At 32.8% G+C, this 22,018-nt stretch overlaps 3 protein-coding genes across 3 annotated transcripts; 2 read left to right on the top strand and 1 right to left on the bottom strand.

Moving 5' to 3' along the window:
• Positions 1 to 959: 959 nt before the first annotated feature.
• Positions 960 to 5,835, top strand: LOC123225163 (proton pump-interactor 1-like). The gene is made up of 8 exons (XM_044649040.1): positions 960 to 1,161; positions 1,770 to 2,144; positions 2,837 to 3,025; positions 3,103 to 3,282; positions 3,414 to 3,608; positions 4,406 to 4,504; positions 4,597 to 5,106; positions 5,199 to 5,835. The coding sequence occupies exons 2-8, from the start codon at positions 1,800 to 1,802 to the stop codon at positions 5,517 to 5,519; spliced, it is 1,839 nt and encodes a 612-aa protein (XP_044504975.1). The 5' UTR covers positions 960 to 1,161; positions 1,770 to 1,799; the 3' UTR covers positions 5,520 to 5,835.
• A 3,701-nt stretch (positions 5,836 to 9,536) lies between these two features.
• LOC123209140 (protein GRIM REAPER) lies at positions 9,537 to 10,007 on the bottom strand. Its single transcript, XM_044626941.1, has one exon. The coding sequence runs from the start codon at positions 10,005 to 10,007 to the stop codon at positions 9,537 to 9,539; it is 471 nt and encodes a 156-aa protein (XP_044482876.1).
• Positions 10,008 to 12,244: 2,237 nt separating this feature from the next.
• On the top strand, positions 12,245 to 16,931 carry LOC123227989 (dynamin-related protein 5A-like; the record flags this gene model as incomplete). The annotated part of the gene is given in 9 exon segments (XM_044653198.1): positions 12,245 to 12,505; positions 12,968 to 13,159; positions 13,261 to 13,467; positions 13,853 to 14,281; positions 14,513 to 14,740; positions 14,841 to 15,036; positions 15,585 to 15,752; positions 15,755 to 16,268; positions 16,466 to 16,931. Coding segments are annotated over 9 exon segments (2,382 nt in total), but the record flags the coding sequence as incomplete, so codon positions are not given.
• Between the last annotated feature and the right edge of the window lie 5,087 nt (positions 16,932 to 22,018).

Below are 22,018 nucleotides of genomic sequence, written 5' to 3'. Positions count from 1 at the left end.
CATTATCAAAGTTCCGATGGAAATACTCTTTAGGCAAATAATATAACACATATTCCAAAATAAAATAATTTAAAATAATAATATTATGTTTTATAAAAAATGAAAACGGAAAAACATGAATTTACCAAGTCGGGACTCTTGACGCAAGTCCAATTAGGGCCAAAAATATCAATGTGATTTTGAATTCAAAGTAGGAGGCAGAGTTGACACGTCAAACTCGGCATGCGGTCTGAGTAAAACTGTAATTTGGTGGATATAGTGACGGTATTTTTGTCATTTAGGAAAAATAGTCCTTTGGCCAACCGAAAAATAGAGGTGGACAAACGAACTGAGGCCTGACCGGGCATTGTCTCCATATACAAGGTTCAAAGTTGTCCTTGGTTTAAGCCTTTTGTGAGAGTTCGGTGGATCGGTTCTAGGATCAGGCCCTTGGGCCCATTGTCTAAATATTTTTAATTTATATAAAAGTAAAAAAAATTTTAATTGTATTATATTTATAAATTATATTATTTATATAATTTAAATTTAATTGTAATTTAATAATTATAAAACAATAATTTGACATTAAAAATAATCATATCTGTAGATGTATGTAACAAGTATTACTAATACAAGATGTAACTTAATAATGCATAGGAATTATTAATTTAGAGTAAAAAAATCAATATATGTGAATTGCAAATTTCAATTTATAAGTGAATAAATAAAACCAAATTAAAAATATGGTTTAAAAATATTCCAAATAAAACTAGATTATTTTGGATTTTAAATAAAACTTGAATTTGATTCGATTCAAATCTAACGTTGAATATAAGAGTACTCAGAAAGCAACTTCATTTGGAGACAAGGACTAGGAAAACGGTTGGCTTTCTGCTTTGACCGTTTGCAGAAATTTATAATTTAATTCACAAATTTAATTAAACTATAAATATTTCCGAAAGTTTCGACTCCTTGACCTTATATATCTCTCTCTTCCTCTTTCTGACCCCCTCTCTCTCTTTCAATTTGGAACGAGTTTTCGCTGTTAAGAGCGACCGAGAGATCTGCTTCCCTTTTTATCCCATATTTCCTTTCTCTTCACTCTTTTTTGGCACCCTATACTTCTACCTGAGGGCCCTTTCTCTAAAGGGTCTTCTTCTCTTTCTTTTTTCACTTCTCCAGGTAAAAATTTCTCCCATTTCTCTGCTTTTCTATGGTATCTTTATGGATCTGTTCTGGGTTGATTTGTTTTTTCGTTGATCTTGTTCGTTTTACTTTTCATTCATTTCAATAGCATTTTGTTTTAATCGCTTGTATTTTTGACTTTTTGGGTTTGTTATTGCATGTTTCGTGTCTTGATGTGTAAAGGTTTTATCTTGTAGTTAAAGGAAGTTGTTTCGTGATTATGAGTTTTGTGTTTGTACATTGATCAATTGAATGCTTTTGTAATTCGTTATCATATGCGATATTTTATATGATTTATTGTTTATTTGTTTGGAGGCACTTATATTCTTCTGCCGTTTAGTTTTGGATGATCGTTGAGGCTTTTCCAACAATAATTTTATAGATTTTGATTATAGATTGAAGATCCTTGTTAAAAAGTATAGATCTTTGTCTCATTTTATTTTCCATACTTTGCTATGAAATTCTTGAATTTTTGCTCTATGGTTTGTTCTAACTGTATTCTTATTAATCTGTTGAATCTCAAGTCTTAATTATATTTGCTAGAGAAAGTGGGTTTGAGTGTTTTGCTCTCGTCGCTAATGGGTTGTTTCTGTTTGGCATTTCAGTTTTTGTAAGGCTGTTATTTGCTGGAAATAATGGGTGTTGAGGTTGCTGAGATGGCCCAAGTACCTGTGGAGACTGTAACTGAAGTACACACGTCTAAGGAAAATGGGAAACTGGACCATAGTGAACCACTTAAATTCGGTACTCATGTAGAGGAGCCTGATAAAGGGGAAGAGAATAATGCATCAAAGGCCAATTTACCGCAGGATGCAGCTGAAGAGTGGCCTACGCCTATGCAGGTCCATTCTTTTTGGTTGGTCAGGTACAGGACTTATGATGATCCAAAAATAAAGGCAAAAATGGACCAGGCTGATAAAGAGATTCAAAAGAGGAATAAAGCTCGTTCTCAGATCTTGGATGAATTGAAAATAAAGAGGGTGAATTTTAACTCTTTGAGTTTATTGTTATATGAGCATGATATATAATTGGTGAAATGTTAGCTACGATAATATCATTTTATTGTTAAATTTCTGTAGTTTAAGTTTCTTATTCAATGCCGTCCTGTTGACATGTGTCTTTGAAATCCTAACATGTGTACTGTTGGCTTGAACATCATGAAGCTTGTGCATCAATCAGTTAAGGAAGTGTTTTACAATAAATAAATAAGTTGGTCATGTTCATAAATTGAGCTGTTATTATCAATCTAAAGCCTTTAGATTACTTTGTACATAAAGGTGAACTATTTAGGTGTTGAGTTGAGAGATATTCATCAAGTTTTAAAGATTCGTTCATTCTTTCTTCTGTCTTATATTTTTGAACAAATATGCTCGTGTGTTTGCTTCATTGCTCAACATTTTTAAGAAAAACCAGCAAATTAACCCCTTTTCTGGAAGGTTGTTTTTGTAAAACCTTTTAGATCTTGAAATTCAGATGTTAAATATTAAAGGCTGGTTTTTTTGTGATACAAAAGTCAGTTGGAGTGAAGGGTATGTTGAATGTTATGTAGTGGCATAATATCTTCAACCAAGTTTTATATAATCCTTAGATAAAGGTTCAACTGAATAACATCTCTAGTTTAATCCCACTTATAAAAGTGATTTTTTATATTGTTTATTCTTTTCTCTTGTAGGCAGATCGAGCTGAATTATTAGCTCAGCTGAAGGATTTGAAATCTGAGGGTAGGCAGGTTAAGTCAATTCTGGATGAGAAGATAAAAGAATTGGAACCTCTGCAGCAGGCTCTTGGAAAGCTGCGTCCTTCAAACAACGCTGCTCGTTTTGGTGGTTTATGTTCATCTGAGGAGGAGTTGAACGAGCTTGTATGATTTACTTCTAATATTAATAATTTTTCTGTAGTGGCTCCTATTTTTCTCTAAATGATGATTGTTTAATGCAGATTTATAGCTTGCAATATCGCATTCAACATGAGAGCATCCCATTGTCTGAGGAGAAGCAACTCCTCAGAGAAATCAAACAGCTTGAAGGAACAAGGGAAAAAGTTGTGGCCAATGATGCTATCAAAGCGAAAATTCAGGAGTCATTGGGTCAGAAAGAAGTTATTCAAGACCAAGTTAAAGTAAGATGCTATAAGTTTGAGTTGTATGTCTTACTGCCCATTTCTTTGTTGATTTCATGGTTGGTCAAATACATGTTTTTTTTATAACCAAATATGCTCACTAATAAATTACCATACTTTTCTCATGGTAGCTCATGGGTGTTGATTTGGATGGAGTGAAGAAGGAGCGACAAGCACTTTTGTCCAAGATCTCTCCCCTTGAGGGGAAAGTGAAGGCACTTGATGAAGACATCAAAGCTTTACAGGAGGATTTGCAAACTGTGACTGAGATGCGGGACAAAGCATTTGCAATCATTCAGGAACTAAGGCAAAAGCGTGATGAGGGGGTAAATGCATTTTACTTCTATTTTTGGATTTTATTGCAACAATAAATCTAAAATGATTTATCTTTCTGTATCATAGAGTGGGCGGTCGTGTCCTGTGCATTAGAATAACTTGGTTTATTTTAATTGAAGTGTCTGCTATTTGTTTCAAAGAGCGTGGTGGTCTCTTGTGCATTAGATTGACTTGGTTTGTTTTAAATGAAGTCTCGGGTATTTTTTTTTTGTGCACCCTTGATTGTTAATATAATTTACCCTGGGTCAACTAGACGAGAGAGATATGTTGTCCCAATATAGACTTTTGCTATCATATTCTGGTGGGATTTTTCTTTATGCTTTGGTCTTATGGTTTTTGAAGCCTAAGCTTGTAGTTGTTTACCATGAGCAGGTGAAGGGAAGCTTGTGGTTTGAGGTCTGATTTTGTCTAATTACTATTGGGTGATCAGAACAGAGAGATGGCATATATCTCTGCAAAAAATATGCCTAGGAACTTATATGTGGGCACTCAAAGGTGCAAAAATGCTGGTTTTAGTAGGTTCTATCCGAAGCAGTGCTTCATAAAGTTTGCTGTCTCTCAACCATTATTTGGCAGTTAAACTTTCAATGGACATTTTAATTTATAAGTCAAAGTTTTGCAATATATATATATATAAAATGTCTTCACGATAAATGCAAATAATTTGTGCTTGATTTCCCAAGTGGTCCTGATGATGACATAAAATTATATCATCCTGTAATCTATCAAGCTTCCTGATTTGCATAGTACAAGGAACCTTTGATGAATTTTACCCTTTTTTTTTCAGAATGCCAATTTTTATCAATATCGTCAGGTCTTGACCAAAGCCAAAGAGCTTGCTGTAAAGAAAGATGTCAAGGCTCTTCAGGAATTTTCAGAAGCACAGGTTTGTTGCACCTGTACTTGTCTTCACTCTTTAATATTGCACAAGTTAAAAATTCTGTTGTCTTATCATTGTTATTATTATTTGTTTATTAGGTTGAGAATTTTATGAGCCTGTGGAACAATAATAAGGCTGTGAGGGATGACTATGAGAAAAGAATTTTAACATCCTTGGACAGTCGACAATTGAGCAGGGATGGACGGATCAGGAACCCAGATGAAAAGCCCTTGGTGGTAGTGGAGACTACACTACCGGAGCCTGAGACTCTGACAAAAGCTAATGTAAAACGACCAAAGGAAGATGCCAAATCTACCCCAAAACAAGATGCAATGCCAACACAGAAGGTTCCAAAAGAATCTGGTGGCACAGCAACTGAATCAAAATCTCCTGTGGAGAAAACTGAGGCAGTGGACATGGAGATCATTGTGCCAGAAAAAAAGCCTCCTCTAGTAAAGGAAGTTGATGAATCTAAGCTGAAGGAGATGAAAAGAGAAGAGGAGATGGCAAAAGCTAAGCAAGCCACGGAAAGGAAGAAGAAGTTGGCTGAGAAAGCAGCAGCCAAAGCAGCTATAAGAGCGCAAAAGGAGGCTGAAAAGAAGCTCAAGGAAATTGTTTATACATTCTGTTTTTACTTTTGTTTCACTGTCTATGCAGATTCATCTTTCAACTAATATAACCATTCTTTTATTCATTTCAGGAGCGTGAAAAGAAGGCGAAGAAGAAGGCTGCAGCATCTGGACCTGTTGCTAATGAGGAATCAGCTGAAGCTGTCACTGAAGCAGAACAGGAAGAGGCTGCTGTGAATGAAGAAGCTGCAGTTGAAGCTCCAGGTCCAGCAAAATCAAAGGTTCATAAGGAGAACACTATGAAGCATAGGACTCGACCAAGAGGTCCAGAATCACTTCCGAAAGCCATCTTAAAGCGCAAGAAGTCTACCAACTACTGGGTATGGGCTGCGCCTGCAGCCATGGCAGTTTTGTTGGTCCTGGTGCTGGTATACTACTACCATCTTCAGTGAAGATGCAAAATTAGAAAATGAGTCTGCTTTATGGTGAGTTTACTAGTACCAGGGGCTTGTAGAAGAAGCCAAAATTTTAAAAAAAAAAAAAAAACATTCAAGTTAATTTTGTTCTTTGAATCCCGTCTGGGGATTGACCTAAAACTCATAAATGTTGTTGTTAGATCAATCAGACTGAACTGTATTGCTAAAGAGGGAAACTTTATACTTTGGTTTGATGTATTTTCAAATTTTGACGTTAGACAAATTCATGGATGTTATTTGCAACCTTCTTTACAGAAATTTATATCCATATAGCCAGTATCATCAGTGAATATATCTCCGTCTTTGATGTCGTGTTCTTCATGAATTTTTTTCATATTCTAGCTAAAAATCAATTCGTGATTGAAATATGTTTATTGAATTTGTTCAAAAGTAAAATATGTAAGGGATTGTTTGCTCTTAAAATTTTTAGAAATCTTTGGCACTAGAAAAAAACCTTAAAAAAAAATCTTTAAATTTATCGATTACATCTTATAAGTAGCCGAAGTAGCAAAACCCAAATTTATCAAGGGCTTCGTCGTCTCGGGTGCCTGCCACTTGAAATGAGTGTTTTACGCACACTAGCAATGGCTGCCACCAGCTTCACTGCAAGACGAACATTTCAAGCTCTTTCACTCTTTCATCCTCTCCACACCTTCTCGTTTCACACAACTTTTTCTTCTCTCATTTTGACCTCTTCACTCAAACAACACACACCAGGTAAAATACATGCCTGGTTGGCTTAATAGCTGAAACATGTCTTCTATTGAACTTTGTGGTTCAGCTAAGCATTAAACTGTAAGGAGAAGAAGAATTAGAAAAGATCGTATTTTGTCATTGTTAGTGAAAGAAGAAAGAATTTTAATTTTGTTTTGTTGAATTGCTATTCTCTTTGTTCAGGAAAATGTAACCTTTTACATGCTACAAAGGCCATGTTGATGATTTAGTTTAGGGGTGTTGGAGATAAAAGTTCCATTGACGAAGTGAAGTATATACTTGAAATAGCAAGAAGGAAATTGTTAAGAACTTTGACTTCATTGAGCTGAAATTGATTAAGGACTTAATGTGAGTTAGTAAGAATTCATTATTATGTGTGTTTTGTTGCTTGCTGTACGCGAAACGGGCATCGTTACAGAGAGTTCTACACTAAGATTTTGTTACCCCTCCAGTATAGAAGGAATCAATGATAGTGTTGGAAAAATCTGCTGATGTCAAAGCAGTTGCTCAGGGAGGATACTCTCAGGTTTGATAAATGTGGCTGTGAATTAATCTTCAAATGAATGAGTATTTGGCTGTCTTGTGCAAAGATACCATTGCTTGCTCTTGAATGTGAACCACCGAGTTTGCTACAATTACCTTGGTAATTTAATAATTTAGCTTCTGTGATACTCATCTGGTATTTTTCAATGACTGTGACACCTTAAAGTTACAGGACTATGTCATTCAAAAACCATAGAAGCATCACTTACAGTCAGAAATAGTTAATTTGATTAGGTACAGCTTACTTTGCTTTAATAATGAATCTATTCCTGATTTTATATTATTATACTTAATTTTTCATCTACCTCTGTATGTTCTTATTATTTTCCTTGACATTGGTTTCATGGTTTAAAAAAAGGGTTGTCAAATATTGAACTTGCATCCATAAACTAGGCATTCAACTCAATGAAACTGCTACTGTGTGTTGGCTACTTATTTTCAATTTGGTCATTTTCTCTGGCTCTATTGGTCCATGCCTTCTAAGAATGAGTGACAATGAAAGAGTGTGAACTTTTTCCTTTTTCAGTTTTTCGAAACAGCACTTATATTTTGGTTTTAGTCTAACTCCAGTATATAGAGAATGTGAGAATTATAAGTCAATAATAAAAGATATTGTTTTGGTTAGAGTCTTAAGAGATCAGGAAAGCTTAGGAAAGAAATGCTACTATTGATCGGGAAAGCTTAGGAAAGAAATGCTACTATTCTTCAAATTGGGCATAATTAATGGAACCATTCATCTCTTTTTAAATCAATAAATTTTAACTTTTTGATAGATTTGTTTTTGGGTAAGTAAAAATACATATTAACAAAAAAGTAACAAGTCTTTCAATAGAATTTAAAAACAATTAACAATTATTCTTCTCGATAAAAAGACAACTCATGACACAAATTAAGATAAATCAAGACCTCTACAATAAGAACTAGACAAATTAACATCATCTTTTCTTGAAAACTATCAAAATTCCTACTATAATAGGGATCGAGAGAAAAATCAAATAAAACCTTTACATCACCTAACTTTACAAGTCCACGTGCAAGCTTGACCATCTTGTCTATGCTATACAAGAATTCTCACCCCAACAATACAAAAAATAGCATTTGGAAGGCTATTCAAGAACTGCTTCTGACTGAAAATAGGCCGATCAAGGCCTGCTTCAGTCTTAATGTTGCACTTGGGAAAAAAAACTAAAACTGCAAGGAAGAGGTGACCAATGCTGCTGTTCCTGGGAAGCTTAGACAAAAGCAGGATTTCACCCAAATGGATGCACTGCTGCACAATCAGGAAAGGCAAAGCAGCAGGCAGACTTTTGGGTAGATTTTTTCTGTTCATGTAATTATGATCTATTCATTTTGTAACAAGTTGTTTTATACATGTCATCCAAGTTCATAGCAATCGGAGTGCAGGAATGCCAATATGAATTAGTTCTTATTTTTGTTGAACTTCGTGACCCTCATGTCAAATGGAAAACTTAACCGAGACATGGGGTAAAATTCTCTGCCGTGCGAGTGAACTGGACAACCGTTACAAAAAAGGGTACTAATCTTCAAGTCTAGTCATGTTGTCTCGGTTAGCGGCAATGGAAGACTAAAGGTGAGTTTACAAATTTGATGAAACACCATTGTGGGATCAAATTTCTGCATAACTTTATTTTGCTGTTGCCCACATAGTAGAAATAAAACTCCACAAAGAAAGGAAAGTTTTTAGTTGAGCTTATTCGGTGTTTGTAGGAAGCCTCGGTGCATGCTATTTGCGGATCATCAAGCTAAACCAGTTGTTTTCATCTAGATTACAGGGTTCTTCACGCAATTAATTAAATAATATATTAATTTGATGTTTGGGTACATGACCAAACCTTCTTTGCTTTTTGGTGTAAAACCATCATGGATTATATAATGCAAAATGTGTCCTCAAATAATATATCATTATATTATTGAGTAATTTTGAATTAAAAATATAATATACATCATCTTGTTATCTAATAAAATACTCCAAACTATATATAATATTGCTAATATAGTAGGTGAATGACGTATTATATCATGTGTCAAAAACTTAATTTTTTGTTTCATGTATCGAGTATCGTATTGTATCAATACAATTTTTAAAAAATAAAAAAATAAAAAATTTAATTAACATGTCATCATTTTGAAAAATATCATAAACACTCTTGAAAATTTTAAATTTTTTATATATACCTTTACTATATCATCATTTTCTTTAGAATAAGTATTGATTCGTATTGGATAAAATATATTATATTATAAAATATGTATTGTATTGTATGATATACTTACTATATTATATTAATTTAATATATCTTATAATAAATATTATTTTACACCCATATTGTTGGATATTGATAACTACAATTATTAGTATAAAAATTGGGACTATCAATTCGTTTATGAATCAAGGCAAAATTTTCTTGAACAAAAGCCAAAAACACTAGAAAAAAAAAAAAAAGATCACAGCCCAAAGGTACTATGAGGCAAACAAACAATATGTGAGAATGGGCAGACAAAATTTGTATGAAACTTTAAGAGTTATGAAATTCACAAGATGTGCCTTTTTACTCCACAGCTCCATGCACCACCATGCTTATTTATTTATTATCCACTCTTCATAAGATTAAATGAATGTAAGAGCTATTTATTGTCAAATTTAATCATCCAATCTATCTATTAAATTCCAAAACTTGTTCAACTTCTCTACCTTTTGTTCATGAATCCATGTTTTCATGCATAGCCGCAGCTTCCAAATTCACATTTAACCCCAAAAGGGCATTTCCTGTTGCACTTCCCACAATGATTGTCATTGTAAACAACACTTGTACACCTTCCATTGCAGCACCGCTCTCCGAACTTGCACTTCACCCCACAACGGCCGCAGTTATTCATGTCGCTGAGGATATTCCGGCAATGTGTCTTGCAGCAGTAGAGCAGGCTGGTGCCTTTGTTGGCAGAAACCCCATCACAGATGTTCTTGTGTTCAGGATCACAATGCGTCCCTTTCTTTATCACATTGCTCCCCTGCGTCAACATCCTGCTTCTCGATCGAAAATTCGGAACTGGGTTGTCGAGAACATAGACTTCATTGTCATCAGCATCAGCATCAACATCAAATGGAAAGGTGAAAACTATGTGGAATTGTAGGAATAAGAGGAGAGATAGGGTTAGGTAGAGAAGAGTAGAAGTTGTAGCTGCCATGTTGAGGCTGTGATGACAATGGAATGACTTGGGGGGAAGAGTGGAAGGTAAGGGAGAAATTTATGGGTATTTGAAGCTGCAAATTTGATAAATTATTGCATGAAATAAGGGGAAGTGAAGTGAAGCCATGCAAGTTCTTCATGAATTATAATTCAACAAAACTATTTGTATATTTTTTTTATATAATTTAGATACATAAATAATATATTATCATATAATTAAATATTTTTAAATTAAAAATAAAATATATTTAATCACATAATAATATATTATATATATATATATACATATAATATTATTAATTATTTTTAAAATATAGTCGACTATTCTATTGATTGCTGATCTAGATTCTCAGTAGACGGCAAAGTTTCATTAAATTAAGTTTGACAATTTCACATTTTCTTACTTATTTTGAATAATTATAAATAATTTAAGAATGACCAATAATAGAATAATAATATAGACTTAACATGGTCTCTCGTTTCATGCAATATCAAATGCCCTAGCATGTGAAAGAGTAAATTGCCTTTTCCCACCCAAGCTTTGGCTTAAAAACATTTTTAACTTTTTATTTGACACATGTAACACTATTATATCTAAAATTAAACTCGGTTAAAAAAAAAAAAATAGCCACACAAATGAAATAGTAATTTTATATAGAAAATTCAAAAAGACTTATAAGCCTTCTAGAAAATTTTTGAAATATTAATCTATTTTTTATAGTTTCAAAAATGACAATTGATTCTTAAAAAATTGAATAAAATATAACAAATTATAAACGTAAATCTTATACTATAATTATTAGGGTTATATATATATATAAAATATGGTAGGCCTCCTTTATATGGGAAAATGTAGTTCACTTTATTTAAAACTACCTGATAATAAATTTTAATGGTATTAATTAACAAAACACAATCAACAGCTAATTTTAACCGTGGATGGTAGGACTCCTTAAAAAAATACAAAGAAGAAGACCAAGAGCAGCGGTGCCATTGCTTGAACATGAAGGAGAAGTCTAGTCTCCGGTTACACGAGTAAAGGATCTTCTTTTCCGGAGGAAAATACGGCCTCACATTTGGATCCTGCCCGATGGGTAATCATTGAACACGCTTTCCAATCTCCGTGGTAAATCCGAGGAATTCTATACTTGATAAACACATCACCATTGCTCAAATCCATGGATGACAGCTTGACTTTGAAACTCCAACCGAGATTATCCGTGTTGACTCAACAACCCTTCTTTCTTTCTTTCTGTTGTCTGGTTTTTGAGTTTACCGGGTCTTTTCCATGTGCACGTTGATGAATTACCCCTTCTCAGGAATTAATTTCATAGCCATGTTCTTGCAATGTCCCCATCCACTTAAAATACGGGAAATTCCGGATATATAACATGAAAAGTTCTTGAATGGTTATACTTTTTAGGGCTAACAAGCTAAGTCCGTTTCGAAAGTTAATTTGATTCAATCTAATTTAATTCGATTTTGTTTAGTTGAAACTTGAATCGAGTTTGAGTTAGGAGGGTAGCTTGCTTTTTAAATTGAACTGAATTCGAATTAAAAAAATTCGGCTTAATTCAATTTAAATTCAATTCAAATTCATACTCTAAATTTATAATTCAGATTCGTGGTTTAAATGCGTGACGTATTAGTAATACGATGTTATTTTGTCTAAAACTAAGTAAAATGATATCGTTTGATCAATGAATTGTGAACTCAAATTACAAATCAAAGTCAAAAGTTCAAACTATAAATTTAAATGGAATTCAAACGAATTAAGTCAAATAACTTTATATTTAAATTAAAATCGTACCGTTTTTAATTTTGCCCCAGCATACTTGAATTAAAAGTGTTCCGGTTTGTATTCCCGCTGATGGTTAAGTTATAGTTGGACTTTCAATGTGCATATGTAAGTTACATTGACGCTAAATGTACAACAATTTTGCTTAGTACTATAATTGGGCTTGTTAGAATCCACAGCCATAACAATTAAAAGGATAGCCCTTAACGAGGCCCAATACTAAGCAGAGCCCATCGTAGCCCAATAGAAACTCCCGTTCCCAACGGCTTCATTACTAATCTCTCAAAATTTCAAATTTAAAAATTCCCCCGCTCTGCTCTCAGCTTCGCCTGCGTTTCCGCCGGTAAAATTTTCTCTTCAATGGCGACTCCAAATCATCACCTCATAACACCAAGAAAAACACAGTCAGAAAAATCCTCTTCAAAGCGTCACCATGACTCTTGGAGTCAGCCTCCGTTCGCTCCTCCCGATTCGAGGCCTACAATCGCCTGCAGGCGACGGCGGTAGCTCTCGGAGAGAAGCTTCCGATCCCGGAAATAGTGGCATTGGGAGGTCAGTCTGATGGAAAGAGTTCCCTCCTTGAAGCCCTCCTTGGATTCCGGTTCAATGTGCGTGAAGTCGAGATGGGTACTCGACGACCTCTCATTTTACAAATGGTTCACGATCCGACTGCTCTCGACCCACGTTGCCGGTTCCAGGTAAGCTCGTTAGATTCCCAAAGCTTACTCCTAATTTTTTGTGTGTTTGGATTCTTTGCTTTTATGTCGTATGTAGAGATGATTGAATTGTTAATTCTAGGGTTTGTACTGTTTGCTTGAAATGTAATTTTGTAGTAACCTAATATAGCCTTTTTAGATAAGAAATAATCTTGAGCTAGCTCGTACTTTCTCAGGAAGTTTTTTTATATTTTTTTTAAGAAAATACCTTTATTCTCAAGCACTCTTGAGAACTGAACATGTAGTTTAGGCTATTTTATGGTGGTAAGTTTTAGAAATTTGAGATTTTTGCTGAAGAGACTTTTGATTCATATGCACAGAGCTGCAGCTTTTTTTTGTTTTGTTTTAATTTTATGTTTTACTGTGCGTTGTTTCGTTTTCTGCTCATGGTGTTTTAATGCTTGTACTAGTGTGTGAATACTGATAATTTAGCAGTGATAACAGGAAGAAGATTCTGAGGAATATGGAAGTCCTGTTGTTTTGGCATCTGAAATTGCGGATATTATAAAATCAAGAACAGAGACTCTTTTGAAAAAGACTAAAACTTCAGTTTCTGCCAAGCCAATCGTAATGAGAGCTGAATATGCACATTGTCCTAATATCACAATAATTGATACTCCAGGCTTTGTTCTCAAGGTATGTTGAAGACAGTAGCAGAAAAAAGTTCAAAATTTGAAGTACATTAGTTATGTTTTCAAATGGAATATATCTTTTATGGTTTGAAAAATTTTTTCCAGGCAAAGAAGGGAGAGCCGGAGAACACTCCTGATGAAATTCTGTCAATGGTAAAGTCATTGGCTAGTCCTCCCCATCGGATTCTCCTGTTCCTTCAACAGAGTAGTGTGGAATGGTGTTCATCATTGTGGTTGGATGTGGTTCGTGACATTGATCCTACCTTTAGAAGGACAGTAGTTGTTGTCTCTAAGTTTGATAACCGACTCAAGGTACAACTTCACAATTTCTTTCTACTTGGAATATAATTTTGAGCTTCAAGAAAAGAAGTTGAAATCAATGAGTGAATGTGGTGCATTTTCTCTAATTGACATTGACATTTACAGAATCACCATTTTCCTTTAGTGATGATTGTTTTAATTATGGTGATAAAAATCTGAGAAAATCTTTAGTCCATAATAATGACCAAAAAACTTGTTTACATGTTGTTCATACTCATTGGACTATAATGAAAAATTTTATTGTACAAGTGCAAGACAAGGGTGTATTGGTTGATAAAATTATTGAAGAAACCTTGTTTATATGGTCTGACATATTGTACCAGATAGGATTGAAAGTATATGTATAAAATTTCTGTTCCTTGTTATACCGATGCAGGAGTTTAGTGAGAGGTGGGAGGTAGATCGGTATTTGAGTGCTAGTGGATACCTTGGGGAGAATACTCGCCCATTTTTTGTGGCCTTGCCAAAGGATCGTAGTACTGTTTCAAATGATGAATTTAGGAGGCAAATATCTCAGGTGGATTTAGATGTCCAGCGTCATCTACGTGAAGGAATCAAAGGAGGATACGATGAAGAGAAGTTCAAGTCATATATTGGTTTTGGATGTTTGAGGGACTTTCTGGAGTATGAGCTTCAGAAGAGATACAAAGATGCTACTCCAGCAACTCTAGCTTTGCTTGAGCAACGCTGCACTGAAGTTACCGCTGAGCTGGCAAGAATGGACTCCAAAATACAGGCTACTTCTGACGTTGCTCATCTCCGTAGATATGCAATGTTGCATGCAGCTTCAATTAGCAATCATGTGGTGGGCGATCATTCTATTAAATTTTTACTCAGTAGATATAGCCAGTGGTTTCACATGAGATCATAGTTGCCGATGAATATCCTTTATTGAACGGTTTACTCATGCTTTATCTTAAATTGGCTATCTGCCCAATCATTGTCAATTCAAGATGTCGTAGTTACAAAAGCATAGATAGTTCTAGAGCCTGAAGTTGCAATGCAAAATTTTTATGTGCTCTTGTCTGCATATTAGGGAGCTTTGATTGATGGAGCAGCAGATCCTGCGCCAGAGCAGTGGGGGAAAACAACATCTGAAGAACAGTCAGAGAGTGGTATTGGGAGTTGGCCTGGTGTTATAGTGGATGTAAAACCCCCTAACGCTACTCTTCGACTCTATGGAGGAGCTGCTTTTGAAAGGGTGATTCATGAATTTCGTTGTGCTGCATATTCCATTGAGTGCCCGCCAGTATCAAGGGAGAAGGTATATGCATACATCTAAAGAACCAATATGGCCTATGAGCTTGTAAAGCATGTGGTTTTGAAAGTAATGACTAGTAAATTGTTTAGTTTTCCTGAATCAGGTGGCAAATATATTACTTGCCCAAGCTGGCCGTGGTGGGAGTAGAGGGGTAACAGAGGCTGCTGCAGAGATTGCACGTGCGGCTGCTCGGTCATGGTTTGCTCCACTTCTTGACACAGCTTGTAATCGGCTTGCCTTTGTGCTAGGAAACCTCTTTGATCTTGCTCTTGAAAGAAATCACAGCCAAGATTCTGAGTGTGAGAAGCCTTCAAGTCTCCTAAGCTTTGATTATATTAATTGTAGAAGTAGTTCAATATTCCTCACCTTTTCAATTTTAAAATAGGAGGTTGGTTTCTTTTCAGTATCATTGATGTTCTGATGTTAAAGTTAAAATCTCGTCCATCCATTTAAAACAGCTGGGTGTAATAGAGAGTAAACCTTAAGATTATAAGATATGCCATCAACTTGTGATTCTTTTCAGTTTTTCTATTTTTTTATTCTTTAGAAAAAAATGAAATAAATTCAATCAATTCAAAACTTGATGAGTTTCCTTTTCAGTAAATCAATTGTGATATGTTTTTTTATTTCTATTCTAGAATGTCCACTATTTGTTTTACTTCTTCTGTACGAAAATGTCCCTTTTTTATGAGGTCTTCTTGACTGTCATTCAAGGGTAGAATAATGTATGTATATTGGACTTTTTAAGACAATTATAGATACTGGGCTGCCTCTTTTGTGTTCTTCCTCTTTCTTAGCTTTGAATGTCACTACTACAAATTGATATGGGTGTGTTTTGATATTGCAGATGGAAGAAAATCTGAGAACATGGATGGATATGTTAGTTTTCATGCAGCTTTGAGGCATGCTTACAGTCGGTTTATAACGGACCTAGCCAAGCAGAGCAAGAAACTAGTTCGACACCACCTTGATTCAGTCACAAGTCCATATTCTCTGGTTTGTTATGAGAATGAACTTCAGGAGGCTTTGGCTGTGGAATTTCTAATTACAAATTCAACCAAGCTTCAGCCAGTTCATTTTGTTTTGAACTATCTGATCGTGGAGTTGCTTCCCATGATGAAACAATGAGAGATCAGGAGAACAAACCTCCCCAGAAGAACGCAAAGCAAACCACTCCAGGAAAAGGTGAAGATGGCAGAGAAGCTCTACAAGAATGCCAAATGACTATTCCTGAGACGCCATCCCCTGATCAGCCATGTGATGTAGTATATGCTGCCAAGGACCCTGGAAACTTCATAGAAGTTGGACCCCGAAAAAGAATTTCGAGGATGGCTGGCAATAGAAATGCTGAACATTTAAGAGTTCAAAACGGTGGCAATCTTCTATTTGGAAATGGTGATAGTGGTTCAAGGTCAAACTCAGCTTTCTCAGAAGTCTGTTTATCAGCTGCACAACATTTTGCACGGATACGCGAAATTCTTGTAGAGCGAAGTGTTACATCAACTTTAAACTCTGGATTTTTAACCCCTTGGTAAGTTTCTTAGTGCTATCTTGCAACATATCATATTTATATTGTCAATGGTGGTGAATGGTGAATGAGCTCAATAAGTCTACTCTTAGTATAGTTGCTTATAACCTTCCATATCCATGAGCTTGTTTTGAATATCTGTTCCAGTTTGGATGAGGGACTAACAAAAGAAATTTTTTTTTTTTTATTTCTGTGTTTAGCCGAGATCGGCTTGTGGTGGCAATCGGATTGGATTTGTTTGCAGTGAATGATGAAAAGTTCATGGACATGTTTGTTGCACCTGGTGCCATGGAAGTGCTAGAAAATGAAAGAACGTCTCTGGAAAAACGCCAAAAGATACTCCAATCTTGCTTGAATGAGTTCAAGAATGTTGCTCGGTCTCTCTGATGATCGCAAGTCTAGCTTCCTGTTGAAACCAAGGTTTCACATCTAGTGAATATGCAAAATCTTCTAAATTTCTTTTCTCCATTAATTCTTTTATGAACTGACTTTGCAGTATAATTTACACAGTATTGTGGGCAGTCACTTCCTTTGTAGTACCTGTCCATCTGATCTCAATCTTTGACCCTTGTAACCATTTCCTAACTGCCAACTGTCTTCAACTTTGAGATTGAAGGGAAGATTAGCAAGTATTTGAAAACCTACTCCTGACATTCCTTATGTAAAGTTTTAGATCGATCATTTCATTTGAGATTTTATCTGTTCGATTCAATTATAGAAAAGTGAATATAATAGTATTAGCTAAACCCTTTTGATTTAAATTTTTTTTTAATTTAGTATATATAAAATATCAACCTAACTTTTAAAATATTACTTGGATTATTATTTTACCTCAATTTTATTTATAAGGATTGCCACATACTATATAGGAAACTTAATATACATTTAGGAGATGTTTGGTTATGATGTTAAAAAGATTATTTTAATATTTTACCTTTTTTTATTTATATTGTTTTATTTGATTTATTAATAATAAAAAATTCTAATAATTTTCTATTTTTAACAGTAATATGATAGATAATATAAAAAGTGATCAAATTACTATTTTTATCTTAGGTATTCAAAGATTACTAAAATAATTTTGATTTTATTATAATTATATTTAATAATCTTTAAAATAATTTCATCAAGTATAAAAATAATATATTAATATTTTTTTATTATCTTTAATCAAATATAATAATAAAATATTTCCTTATTAATTAAGTTCTTTTCATGCTAAGACTGTAACTTCCCTGTTGAGACAGGTATTTAATTTGATGAATTCAAATGGGCCAAAGGGCTATTTTCCATCAAAGGTAGGTTTTTTTTTTCAAATTTCCCTTCGTTAATTTTAAAATTTTTATTTACCAATTTATAAATTATTAAAAAAACAATTTCACAGACAAAATCATTATTTTATATATAATATTAAAAATAAATTTATATTTTATTTTATTTTTCTCCTAACCTAAGTTTTCAATTTTCTTCTAAAAACTAATAATTTTCTTTTAACTTAAATTTTCAAAAATAATATTTTTCCTTTAAGGTTTTCAAACTTTCAGATTGAATTTTTTGACTATGACCGACGATCTCCAGGTGACGTATTTTCCTCCTCAACATCTCATCTTTAAAACCATACGGCGTTTTCCCTTTTTAGGTATCAACATCAACGAAGATAACACATCTTCGTTTAAAGACGAAGATGATGTCTTCGTTTAAAGACGAAGATGATGTCTTCGTTTAAAGATAAAGACGATGTCTTCATCGCCGATGACATCACATGGTATTAAAAGATGTACGATTAAAAAGAGAGGTCGTCGAAGAGAGAGAATAGGTGCTTGAAGATCGTCGATCGTCGTTAAAAAAATTAGATCTAAAGATTTGAAAACCCTAAGAAAAAATATAATTTTTGAAAATTTAGATTGAGGAAAATTATTAATTTTTAAGATTTAAAAGAAAAAATAATATAACTAATAAATTTAATTAATTTTAATAATTCATAAATAAATAAATACGATTTTTAAAATTAACGGAAAATTCTTTTGGCCATGCAAATATGACATAACATTTCAAAACACGTTTTTGTGTCAGTTCTGATTAAATTAGCAGAGCACTGTCGGCCCAATTGCTTGTAGTTCAGGGTGGAAACTGATTTCAAATAACTCACTATTCATCAACAAGGCCTGACCAACATTTCAGAAATCTCGCTTTTATTCCCACAAAAGCTTCCTCCTACTTACTGCAGCATTTTATTCTTAGCTGCCAGTGATAGTTTGGATAGAAAAATAGAATATCTAACCTAGGTTGTAAATATATTGGTGATATATATTAATATTAAATTATTACATTTACATGATATAATGATTATAAGATCTGTCATTATATTCATATTCATCTATTTGGTATAGATGATAAAGACGAAAAAATCATTATAGTTGGCATGAAACTAGCTCGAAACAATCATTATAGTTGGGATAATTTTTGTTGGTGGTAAGATTTGGTTATAAAAGGGAAGTTTTTGGGAGTGATTTGGGGTGCAGAAAATGGCAAGTTAGAATTGAAAGTGAGTGGAATTTGGTTTTGGTTAATGATAGGAAGTTTTGACTTGAAACAAAAGAAGTTTATAATATATTAAAAGGGATACATGTTTCTCAACCATTCATCATGCTTGGAACATGCCAACTCTCTATCTCTCTTCTTTATTTATTTAAATTACAAATCTAAACCCTTTTACAATAACATTTTTAATACCCTAAAAATATGTAAATTGGTGGATTGTGTTTTCTGTTTGAAATATGTTTATCTGTCAATCAAAGCACATGTTATTGCTTTTATAAATGATCTATTTTTGAGGAGAGACTTTGCGAGTAAGGAATTGTTGGACAATATATTGAATGAAAAACTTAATTTATATTATAAAAAAGTGAAAAAATATTTAAAAAAACTAAACGTGCTATTTTATATATATATAAAAAATTAAAAAAAAATTATATATATGGATGTACAACATGAAAGGTTGTATTATCATCATATTTCATACCAAAATCAAGGAAATAAAAGATCAAGAGGAAAGTTCAAAAATACATCATTTGGAAGGGGAAAAAGAATGGTATACAACAAATCACTAAAACAAAGCAATCTTTCTACATTGTGGAGATTAGATTGAAAAGGCTTTCTTTGAGAAAAGTTTTTTTTTTAATCAATCAACACCCTATTAGCTTTGTTCTTTTTTTTTTCCCCCCCTCTCAAGTCAACTTAATTGATGAACAAATTTATGATGATTATTGAGAGCAACCCAAGGGACAAATTGTAGGCCCATCAAACTTTTGACTTCCAAGTTATAATCAATAACTTGTGGACAAACTTTCTTTCTCAATGTCTCTATTTTATTTTATCTTTTTTTGCAACTTAAAACATAAATTTCTTTGCTCTTGTAATTAAAAAAAAAAAAAAAAGGGAAAGAAAGTCAAGGTCTTTCCCTTTCATTTTCTAATCAAAATTTTAATATACAACCATATTACTCACCTACCAAGAAACTTTCTACTTTGTTCTCTTCTAGGTTTGTTTTTGTTGTAGTTTTAAAAAAAAAAATAATTTTAACCAACTCTTCATTGGAAAACTTTATAACCATCAACATCATGAGTTAAAATTTTAATATATGGGTATTAATAAAAAATGGTAGAAATTGTAGCTACAAGAGCATCTCCTTTATGCATATTTTCCTAACACCCAAGAAAAAAAATTAAAAAAAAAATGGCTGTTCATTTTAAGTCAAAATTATACATTTTTATTGTTATATGAATAATATTGCAATAAAATTATGTATAATAATAATAATAAAAAATAATTTGTGTATTAATGATGATATATATCTATCTGATTGAGTGATTTTAAATTATAGATAAAATAATACATAATTTATTGTGAATTAAACTTCTATGACTCCTTGAAAAATTTTACACCAAATTTGCATACTTCTAATGAATATTTTGAAATTCTATGTGTTCTTTATCTCTGATAAAGAAATACCCTATGAACTTATTGTTTCGTGTAAAAGATTTAATATTTTTGAACCCTTAAATTTAAGTAATCTGTTGCATAATTAATAAATGATGCCCTCTTGGCCAACACCTTATTTATGGAAATTAAAAGTTAGAGGAGTTTGAATAGATTTGAAATTTAAAATTGAATTTCTTTGGGGAAAAAGATTAATTTTGTTCTTGGAACACAGCGGCCGGCAAAGACAGGTAGAAGAGCTTAGCTAGGGTTCAACCACTATATCTTAGTTCTATATATAAAAATATGAGTTTAAATCTCTTTTGACGATATATCAAAATTAAACTCTTCACTTATTTAGTTAAGTCATTGTAAAACCGGTTATCAAACTAAAACTTATCTTATTTGATATAATTAGTTGAATTTCGAAAATAATAATTCACTTTGAGTGAGAATTCTTGCTAAAAGAAAAAAATAAAAAAAATAAAGTTTCAGCCGCCGGGAGGGTGAACTAATAAGGCTGTGTTTGGCGGACCCTACAAAGTGAAGCCACCTAATGCTTCCAATTTTATAAACCCATTTAGTCAAGCCGGCCAATTCAACTGTACTTAATTGTTAGCAAGTAGGCCGATTGACATGTAAACAAAAGCAAAATATCATTGAGAGAAAATTGAGGCCGCAGAAAGAAGAAGAAGAAGAAGACAAGTAAATTTGCCCAGTTGGCTCTCCACCTAACAAAGTTCATTGATGAACATTTGAACTGAAAAAACAAAAAAATGTGGGACCAACAATGATAGTAAAATAAAACTGCTCACTCTTTCTCTGTTAATAATAATCCATTATTATTTCATCAAATAATTTTTAATTACAGGTAAAATATATATAAATATATGATAATATATTATTTATATATTTATTTATATAGTTAAAAGTATAAATACATATTATTATTTTTAAATTTTATGATATATATATACACACACATATTTTTGTATATAAAACATTTTATATACCCATACGAAGTATTGGACAATCAATAAAATAATGTATAATATCTAACTGGTACCTATATTACGTATCATTATATGATTAAGTAATTTTAAATTCAATAAAACTATTTATACCCATTATGAATACATAAATGAATACACATTTGATGTGTATTATCATGTGATTGGATGATTTTAAATTAAAAATAAAGTAATATTTAATTATATGATAACATATAAGTATGTATCTGTTTATATATTTAAAATTTATACGTATAGTATTTCCCTTTAAAATTTTACTTAATCATATAATGACACATCGTTTAAAAACCTGATTCGATTCTGAAAATTGAATTGCACACAACATTACTTTTTGTAAATACAGGTTTGTTATAAATGCATTATAGATTTAAGTAGTGGGCAATGTACACTCAATCAAACACATAATTGAAGTAAATTAAATATTTGAGAGGCCTTTATTTATGTGTAGACTTTATGAAGACATAATGCTTTTAATTACATTATTCTATGTGAAAATTAATTTTTCTAATTACTTTTGCTTTTATGATGGGTTCAACTTTGTTAACTCAACAGTCTACACAACAATGATTTTTCTTGAGAAACAATGTGATCCCTTTACCAACTACTACAAATTGTGCTTTGTAAAGGACACTTGGTTTGGTCCCCCGTCTTTCTTTTTTTTTTTCTTTTTTTTTTTTCAATATTTTTCTTATTTTTTAAAATAAAAACGAGTATTCGATTTTATTTCTTTTACCAAACTATTAA

Source organism: Mangifera indica, chromosome 1, assembly GCF_011075055.1.
Source record: "Mangifera indica cultivar Alphonso chromosome 1, CATAS_Mindica_2.1, whole genome shotgun sequence".
Classification (NCBI taxonomy): Eukaryota; Viridiplantae; Streptophyta; class Magnoliopsida; order Sapindales; family Anacardiaceae; genus Mangifera; species Mangifera indica.
The sequence above is the reverse complement of the archived record's forward strand: the minus strand, read 5'-3'. Positions and strand labels throughout refer to the sequence as shown.

Coding starts and splice junctions, on each gene's coding strand:
- LOC123225163 (XM_044649040.1), top strand. CDS start 1,800: ATGGGTGTTGAGGTTGCTGAGATGGCCCAAGTACCTGTGGAGACTGTA. Junction 3,026..3,102: donor AGGAGGAGTTGAACGAGCTT/GTATGATTTACT, acceptor TGTTTAATGCAG/ATTTATAGCTTGCAATATCG. Junction 4,505..4,596: donor AGGAATTTTCAGAAGCACAG/GTTTGTTGCACC, acceptor TTTGTTTATTAG/GTTGAGAATTTTATGAGCCT.
- LOC123209140 (XM_044626941.1), bottom strand. CDS start 10,007: ATGGCAGCTACAACTTCTACTCTTCTCTACCTAACCCTATCTCTCCTC.